Source organism: Eurypyga helias, unplaced genomic scaffold (assembly GCF_000690775.1).
Source record: "Eurypyga helias isolate BGI_N326 unplaced genomic scaffold, ASM69077v1 scaffold12250, whole genome shotgun sequence".
Taxonomy (NCBI): Eukaryota; Metazoa; Chordata; class Aves; order Eurypygiformes; family Eurypygidae; genus Eurypyga; species Eurypyga helias.
In genome coordinates, this window is record NW_010226288.1 from 8302 (window position 1) to 18005 (window position 9704).

The 9704-nt window shown below is 49.7% G+C and overlaps 1 protein-coding gene across 1 annotated transcript in view; it reads right to left on the minus strand.

Annotated features, from left to right (window-relative positions):
* Nucleotides 1-2739: 2739 nt before the first annotated feature.
* The window catches only part of TSPAN32 (tetraspanin 32), a gene marked incomplete at its 5' end in the record, with an annotated part of 17365 nt that continues 10400 nt past the window's right edge, over nucleotides 2740-9704 (minus strand). Inside the window, 4 exons of the mRNA XM_010152453.1 lie at nucleotides 2740-2835; nucleotides 5073-5156; nucleotides 6755-6847; nucleotides 8253-8354. Coding sequence (XP_010150755.1) covers nucleotides 2740-2835; nucleotides 5073-5156; nucleotides 6755-6847; nucleotides 8253-8354 — 375 coding nt within the window. The remainder of the gene's footprint in view (nucleotides 2836-5072; nucleotides 5157-6754; nucleotides 6848-8252; nucleotides 8355-9704) is intronic.

Below are 9704 nucleotides of genomic sequence, written 5' to 3' on the forward strand. Positions count from 1 at the left end.
AGCTCCCTGGGACAAGAAATTGCATGCTTCCAGTCTGCTGCTTATTGGGAAGAAGAAATGAGGACTTTCCAAGAGCATTATCCCAGTGTGAGATGGTTTGGTGCAGGTCATGCTCTCATCCCTACTGCCACTGTAACAGAAATCACTGCAGAGGTGTGAAAACAGCAGCTACACACACAGACATGGCCAGTGCTGGAAATATGCGTAATACCTCAGCGATGTTTTGGCGATCACAAGTGATTCAAGGGAAAAGGGACACGATAGCCTTTCAGGTTTCTTTATCATATATATGATACTCCTATCTGTAATCATCCCTTTGCATCAAAAATTGACCTGGGAAGGAGGAGCACATAAAGCTGGAGCAGTCCTGGTGGGGAAGCTTTAACACAGATCTTGGCTTGACTTTAGCGTTGATGAGGCTTAAGCAGGTAACCCACAGTGATAACGTGCACTCCACCGCTTTGCCCAGTCTCCAGTGATTGTTGGTATGGCAGAACATCATCAGCTGACCCCCAACACAGGGCAGCGGGCAGGACCTGAGTACCTAATGTTTGAAAAAGTGAAACCATAGAGATTTCTTCCATATAAATGCTCCGGTCTTTGTTGCTTAAACATGTCCTTAAGCTTCTTCTCCTTCCCCTATTTGCATTGCTCCTCACGAGGTACACGCCTGCTCCCCCAGCAGCCGGCTGAGAGTAGGATGAGGCCAAAGAGCAGCTCCTTTTCCCCCAAAGGAACAGCACTATCCTCTCCCTCTTGGGTGCTAAGGCACACTGCTGGGACAGGCGAGCACCAGCTGCCCAGGGAATATCTCTTCCCAGCACTGAACGAATTACCGAGGGCTCTCCATGACGCAAACCCCCAGCAATGCAGGCAGCCTTGTGCACGGCAGAAAAAGAGAAGGAATGACGGCCTTTTGCAAGAAATTCGTCTTTATTGAAGCAACCATGAGTCACACGAGCTGCCAGCTGGCCTGCAGGATAACAATAGCAGTGGCCTGGACAATAGCAGCTGGAGCTCACAAGGGAGATTGTCTCTCTGCAGACAGCGACATGCTTAAGGACACAATACATACAAGTGACTCTCCCCACTGCTAGAAGGGGGGTACGTTGGCAAGTGCATATCACCACTAAATCCATGCTAGACCAAGGTGCGGTGGTGACTGCCAGGAGGTAGCTTGAAGAATACTCTGGAGCAGTTTGAACTTGATCCTGCTTCCAGTGAAGTCACCGATGAAGCTCTGCTGGTTCCAGGAGAGTGGGATGAGGAGCAATAGCTCTGTCCCATCCCCTCAACACAATTCTTTCCAATGCAAGGTACTCGCAGCCATGTTAAAATGCTAACGGGGTGCTGTAGGCTGCAGTGCTGTCCTTGTACGTGTGGCAGCTCCTGCCTGAGGGCCAGAACCAGTCCTGAACATCAGCATGGGGGTTTCCACATTTATCTCAATAAACAATTGCTACTTACTGTTTTCCATGGCTAAAAGCCACAGCGAAGGAGAGGGATGAAAGCTGTTGTTGGTTCAACAGACATTTCACATAGCCATATATTTTACAGGAGGTTTTCCAGCAGGTGCTAAATCTATTGCAGTGATGGGTTTCAGCTCAGAAGCGGCTCTGCCTCCTTGCAACGAGGGCAAAGCACACCGGGGAGCCGACGTTTGAGCTAGACTGAGAGCTGAGTTCTTCAGCTGATCGAGGCTTTTAAAATTTCTGTTTATTATTGATAAGGTGATCTAAAGAGGACGTGGAGTTGGACATTGTCTTGTTTGACCTGGCTGGAGATCAGTCCTGTTCTCTTACAGATTTAAGCTTTAGTCCTGCACGTATGTGTAATATCAAAGTCCTTTTGTATTGCACAGCAGCGCAGTGGGTTAGTGAAGCTAGATAAACACAGAGCTAAGGCTGGAAGTTGAATAAGCCCCTGTGAAATCAGTGTGGTGTCAAGCTCTAGGAGGTTGACTAAATCCTAAGAATTAAAAAACATAAATGGTGTATTGCATTAGCAAGGAGGAATAAGAGGGATAAATCCTTATGCTGGTCATTTGTGTCAAAACCACTGCTTTCGGAGTTTTTTCCTGATCTCTACCAAAGGCTCTGTAAATCTGTCAATGTTTGAAAACAGGGGAAAACCAGTCAACAGGCATTGGACGCCCACATCCTCGAGCATGATCAGAAATGTGCCCGAAGTCAATCATTACAAGTGTCCAGGCTAGGAGAGCGCATTTCCCATCAGCAGTGACACACTGTGTCCGTGTATTTGCCCACAGCACAAGAACAGTCCTGGGCTGTGGTCCAAAGCCATCTTCCTAGAAACATTGCATCTCTGGGGTCAGGGGGAACTGCTCAGATGATGGTGGAAGAGAAGTTCAGTTTAACACTGTGATTTTTGCGTGGCTTTTCTCTCCATTTTTGTCCTAAGGGGCTCTTTGTGTCCTGTTCTTGGAGCTACAGCCTGTACGTCCCCTGGCAAGGCGAATTGCATCTCAGGTGTGTGACTTGGTCCTTGTCCATTTTGGTGAAGGTGTAGGACTGCTCCTCCTCAGAGAATCATCTGACCGTGCTCTGACCATCTCGGAAATGCAGAACAGCTAGTAGTGCAGGAAGGGGAAATGCGTGACACTCATCTCACCGCCTGACCCCACACAATGCCTTCCCGGGGGACTTTGCGGGTGACTTCAGACATCTTCCTGTGCCAAGAGCTGGCTCTACCTGGTAGGGGTGCCTGGGCAGTGGGTTTCTACCTCTCTCGCAGGATGTATTTGCCTTTCCGGTCCAGGTTGCTGCTGAAGTGGATGGAGAACCAGAGGAATGAAGTCAGGATCATCCCATAAACCTAAAAGGAAATAAATGAGATGCGCACACAATTAAATGCCAAAGTGACGATGATGTTCCATCTATGAAAATAGGCAATGCTGCCTGTTAGTCCACTTGGCATTTCTGGATTTATATATTAAGATGTCACATCTTTCTTGAGAGCTCTTTTCCAGTAAAATGGTGAACGCCAATTCCAAGATGGGAGGAAAAAAAACCACACCAACCCCAAGATGTGGTTAAAACATCTGACTGAAATTAGCACAGTACGGATCACACTCAGTCCTAAAAATACCAAGGGCTGAGATGAAACCAGGAAATTCAGATTTCAAATTCCTGCCACAAAACATTCCTCTATGCAAACAAACATATCTCTCTCATAATACTAGCCTTTTATAAAGAAAACATAGGCAGAAAAAAACCCCAACAACCAAACCTCGTATATTGTTTGGAGTAAAGAACCCAACTAAACAAAAAAACTCCAAACAAACCCTAAACCCCACCCCATGCACGTGCACGGTTGTGAATGCAAAGGACAGAATACTTCCTCTGTGTTGCGATATTCCGCCTGTTACATCACACATCGGGATTTACACAGGCAATGTATCAAAGGTAAGGCTGCTGCGGGAAAGATAACGAGGGCTGTAACAACGTGCTCTTTCCTAAAAGTCTGCTTTAACGTGCAAATGCCTTTGCTTGCGGCTGGATCTGGGGACACGTGTGCATTGTTGGCCAAGGGACAGTGACATCAGAGCAGCTATAGCGCTTGTCATGCGCTTCCTTTGCATCCTGCCATCACAATAGCGAGCCGTGCAGTGAGATTTCCTCTAGCACGCGCTTCAAAGACAGCCGCCTTATCTGTCTGCAGCATCAAGCTGTGACAAGGAGACATATATAACAAAAACACTCCCGCTTTTGTCTGCATACAGCTGCAGTGAAATTTCTCCTATGCCTGATAAAAATTAGAAAGCAACACCAAATATTCACACACGACTTCACATTTACAGCTCCATGGCTATGCCCGATGGTTTTCCTAGTTTACTAGCAGTATAAAACACAAAAGCATCTGTTCCTCTGGGCTTTATTTGGATGGAGAAGAGTCTTCTAACTCCTAATTGTGCCAAGGTGGACCCAAGCAGTAAAACAATCTCCAAATACACATCCAGTCAGGAAAGTTTGCCCCAGCTGGGGAGCATCATGGAGATACCACATCAGACCCAACCTCCCGTCATGGTGAAGAAACAAGTCTCGCGGCGTGTACTCTTTCTGGCATGCTTCGACACACATGCAGGGCCTTCGCGTAGAGGTCATATGGTGATACACCTCTGCCAAGCAGTGGGTGGGCTTAAGGGGAGGCTTGTTTTAATTAGTGGTGCTCTCCAGCTCCCAAGGGACTGTGCCCATGCAGCCACCGAGCCCCCTCACTGCTGAAGGACATGCTCCTCTTGCAGTATTTAAATTTTTTTTTTTTGTCCTCCCCCAGGTAAGGCTCAAAAATTCAGTACAGACCCTTTCTACCCACACCATCCTCTGAAGATGATCATAGCCCTCCTCTATAGGATCCTCTTTCCAAGACAGCACCTGACAGCCCAAGCAATGTTCTCTGCTCCTCTCCTTTGTAGTCTGTTCCTTAGAAGCTTATGCCCAAGATGCACCTTACCAGTTAATTAGTCATTAATAGGAGGAGACTTTCCCTTTCTCCACAGCTCTCCAGCTCTAGTCCTGGTGCTCTGCAGCTTTCAAGACCTTCTAGCTCCGGCCGCACAAAGCAACTTCTCAGGCTGAGCTGGAGGTAGCCAGTGAGTGCTGTGCGAGGAGAAGCAGCACATTTCCTAAACTGTGGAGCTTTCTGGCATCTCCTTCTCCACAATTGCTGCTGGTTTCCTGCATGATCCATAAGCCCTGCGCCAGGTGACACAGCCTCTTGCTTGCAGGAGAGGGCATGAGGGCAAGCCTAGGTGGATGAAATGCAAATGCTGCTGCAGCCAAATCCTGCTGCTCCTCACTTCTGTGCCTACTTTGGGCAGAAAAACTATGCAGCAATCCTATTCCTGCAGAAAAACCCCTTCATCCATCAGCCTGGCCAAGATGGGTCCAGGCCCTTTCCTAATTTCCAGGTTGAGTTCACCACCGCTTGTTTCTCTGCTGCTGGTCCCCAAAGTCACTCAAAATTCTAGCTTCGAGGAGCTAACTTAGGAATGCTTTCCCCACTGCAGCCTGCCCCTTGGGGACAAAACACAAAGGAACAGACACAGCTACCGTGAAGCCGATGGTGATGCCCAGGAGCGTGGAGGCAAAGTCCATGTGCTTCTTCAGGAAGCCCTGGATCTCTTGCAGGCAGTCCTGGGAGGAGAGAGACACCCCTTGCAGCACAGCAATGGCTCAGTGGGGGGCTTCAGCCCCTCAACAACACTTGCCCATGTAGAAAAGGAAGCAAGAGGGGGATGCAGCATTGCACGAATGGGCTGCTCCACGAGCAGCTCTCTTTTTCTGCTGTGTGATGCAACCTGGGAAGACAAACACCTGCGGTATATTTTCTATTGCTACAATACACCTATGATTTTCCTGGTATGATGCGTTTCAGACTGTGGGGGATGTGTGTGCGCACAAGTAAGTGTGGTCAGGCACAAGCTTTTTTCTTTCCGCCCACTGGAAAATGGAAAGAAGGAAATGAAAAGATGGAAAAGCGGAGCACACCATAATGCTGAATACATTCCACAAAGATACTAATGAACAGCTCAATTTTGCAAGGCGTTGCAAGCATTAATATACATTAGCCTTAAGCATGCCAGAGGCCTCATGGAAATCCAGGAGGTGTTAGCCAAGAGAGCCATTTCCAACATTCAAAAGCACACCCTTGATGAAGTGATTTGCCGAGTGAGGTCAGAGTGCTCAAAGCCAGAGAGTGAACATACTGCAGCTACCAAACTGCTGCTCCCTGGGTTGCAAAATGCATCCCCCCACCCACCTCCCTCTGCTCGCCACCGCAGGAAATGCAAGCCATTAGCTGAGGGGGGCACAGAGCCACCCCTATGGTGCCCAGTTTTGCTCTGCTCTCCCTGCTCTTTGAGCAGAGTTCCACCCTGCTTTGGGATGCGACGTTCCCAGAGGCAGCACTGGGAGAGCCTGCCCTGCGAGCTGACGCGTGCCTGCGCGTCACGACTCAACATCTTCGCCTAACAACAATGTTTTTGTACAGCTGTAGTGACGTGGTTTTGTTTTTCCTATGGACAACCCAGATATTGATACTGGCAGCTTTGGATACTTTAGCTGATCTGGCTACTCCAGTGGAAGAAAAATAATCATACAATAAATTGGCTCAGAGTATGAAGTTTCTGTTGCGGCTTCAGCACAGACTCAGTCTAATACTGGTGGTTTCTCGATCAGCCTCACTGAGATACTGCAAAGAAGAAGAATGAAGTGCACTTGATGCCCAGCAGTAGCTTCATCATCATCCTGCTTCACGAGTTGCTCATTTTAATACATATTTAACGCCCTGGGAAAAAGGAATTGCAGCAAATTCCACATTTACTGTTAGGGAGACACTTTTTAAACCCTAGAAACTAGTGTCGTGTAGAAAAGTCCAGCAGTTTTGGAGCTCTGACGCATGCCTGTGATATCTCACATTCTCTGCAGAGACAAGAGATGATGAGGAACCTGGAGGGAAGCAACAGGCTGCAAACACAAGCATTTTGAGGGCTTTCAGAGCTGTGAAGGAAACCGCATCTGCAGGTCTGAGACCTGCTGATCCCACCATGGCTCATCCAGCAGTTGAGACACCTCCTTATTGAAATAACAAAACCTCAGCAAAACAAACCCCAACTCACAGCAGCCCCAAACCATGAAAAAGCCACAATTCTCATTAACACATACACCAGTGAGGTTTTAACAGTGAGTAGCCACACAACACCGCTATGGGGTTGAAGAAAGCTCTCCCTTACCTGTCCCGCATCACGCACTTGGCCGGACGGGCACGTCTTGCGCTCGACGTTGGCCGTGTCCCCAAACGGAGAGTGCTTCCCGCAGCACAGGAACTGGAAAAGAGGGAGAGGTCTGCTAGGGCTCTCCCCTCACTGCCAGCTGCTGCATCGGGAGGTGACGGTGATGGGCCACCCTTCCTCCTGGCTGCCCCAGGCTGGGCCGCGCAACCAAGGAGGGAAGCACGTAAGGATGCAGCTGACAACTGCGGCAATGGAGGTTTAATTAGGAGGAGGTGGATCTGGCCCCAAACTTGACCATGGTCCCCCAGAACTGCTGCCTGGGGCAAAGCCCTCCCTCCATGGGCACAGACACATTTCTGGTGCTTGTTATGGCCTCAGGGGTTTCCCAACAACACCCGCTGCGGGGCTGGTTTCCTATAGCCAGGGTGAACCGGCCAGCTCGGAGCTTTGGCAGAAGGAAAAAATAATAAAAAATAGGAGTAGAAGGACTGCTTCTCCACAAATTAAAGTGGCTAAAATAAGCAACAACTGCAGCTGAGTACTGCGCCCGATTCTCCTTGTCAAGGGGGATCTTGGGTGTGCTGCTCCACAGCCCTGCAGAGCAAGAGCCACCTGCTCATGGCTCTGAGGACCAGGACCACTGCTGCAGTGAGAAACATTTGCCCTTTTCTGTGTTTCCAGAAGCACGGATGAAAGCAGCTTCATGAAGTATTTGTGACAATGATTTAAGAAAACACAGAAGGATAAAGGGAGTTGCATGGGAGGTGTCTGGAAACAGGAGAGTGGTGCTGACCTTCCCATCCAGCCCTGCTGCATGCCATGAGCTCGCTACCCAAACAGGCCCTGCCGTGCGAGGAGACGGCATCTCCTCCACCCAATGGGGCCATGGGAGTTTCTCACCACGGGGGACATCCTCACTCATCTCCCATGGCTTTGAGGGCAACCACCCGTGTCCACCCACTGAGCTACAGAGAAGCCCCCAGCAGCAACAGCATCTTGGGAGGGGGCTCTGGGGACTTGCTGGCAGCCTCCAGCACTGCAAGAGGCCATGAAGCCCCCAGGACTCCTCAGCCATCAGCTCAAGGGTAAACAGAAATAACCAAGTCCAAATACTTCTGATGGATAATGGAATTCCTCTCCTCCCTCCACCTCACCAGGGATGTCAGAGAAGTGTATATCCACCTTCCCATACTACATATAGGGAGCACAGCAGAAGCCTGCTGAGACAGCTACAGCGTGGAAGCTTTGAAGATCTTGCACCAGAGTGATGCTCGGGTAGGTGGCCCTTTCCTCCTGCTGACAATCTGGTTGGTCAAACCTTGGAAAAGAAGAGTAGAAAGGGAGGAGCAGACTTCATAGCAGGCTGGAGGACTCGGTTCCCGAGGGAAAATGACATCGCAGCATCCGTGAGGCAGAGCATGGGTGTCAGCCCCTGCCTGCTGAAACCCTGAAGATAGTTCAGGGCAAGGTTTTCTACAAAGGCTGAAAGACCACTTACTGCTTCGTGGATGGCAATCAGCTCGTGTCTCCTGACGCTGGAGGCATTCCTCCTCACCTCCTCGTACACAAGATCATACACATCCATCATGCTGTCTTCTACCTGCAATGAAAGCAGAGATCTGCACGTGGAAAACGCTGACTGTAGTCATCTCTGGAGGGAAATACACTCTTCTCTCACCCCCCCAGAAGGTCTCCCAGGTATAACGAGACAAGCAGTGCAGCTATTAAATGACTCCCATGTAGCAGCAGGAGCTGGTGTATGACCCACCAAGGGGCATCTACAGCACTGCGAGTCCCATGCAACGCTGCATGTGTACCACCTTCTGCTACACCCAGACCCCTCCACATCATGGGTCTCACCAGGTGATGGCTAGAACTTTTGGTCAGTTTTGGATTTAGGGTCAGAGAACTCTGGTGCCTGTAACCAGAGTGCCTCCAAGTCCCTCTGCCAGGCAGGGATGATGCTGTCTCCCTGTCCTGAGGGGTGACTGTGAGGACAGGCACACATGACCACGAGATGCTAAAATAAAAAGGTTAGAGGAGCTCAGATGGCTGGCATTATCCCAGCGACGGAGGAGTCCCTCTAAATAGAGCCAAAAAATAACAGAGTGATTCAGTGGTGAATCAGACCCTAAATATTTACCAAACGTGTGAGAACTCGCAGCTTGACAGATCCCAGCCAACTCCCGCTCGGGTTTCAAAGGGAAAAAACATGACAATTGCCTTCAGTGCCGGGAGTCAAAACCTTAGTTCTTCCTTTCGTTTTCCCTTGCTTCCTCGCCAGCATGGATCTGAGGGGGCCTGCAGGCAGCACTTGGCCTTCAGGAGGGAAAATCGATCAGCAAGACGGCTGGAGTGGTTGGCCACGCGGGGCGGGACGGGCACCCCGGGAACAGAGTCATCCCTCCCAGAGGCTTTTCCGCTCCGTTTTAAGGGGCTGCACTTGGAAATTACCCTAGGGGAAAAACCCCTTAACACTGGCTGTTCAGGGGTGAACCCAGGGTCATTCAAGGTGATAACAGCCATTGCTGCCATAATCCTCTACCCTGCCTGGCTGTCCAAAATGCAAGCAGCTAAGGGAGGCTGATAACCAGGGAGGGGAGGAGGGGAGTTGAGAGGATTACTTCTATCTGACTCTGCTCTGTGCCACCAGGCATAGAGTTTAAAGGCTCACATCAGAAGATTTTCTATGGCTACCCCAATAAAAAGGAAAACATCCAGGCTTTTCTAGCTTCTTGTGAGACATAAAACAGCTTTCCAGCAGCAGCAACTAAATAAATTGTCATTGTTTAGGCCCAGCCGACAACTCAGCACCCCACAGCCACTCACTCACTCCTCCTCCCAGTGGGATGGGGAGGAGAAAATGCAAGGAAAGGCTCATGGGTTGAGACAAGGGCAGGGAGGGATCACTCACCAATTATATGGTCATGAGCAAAACAGACTCGACTGG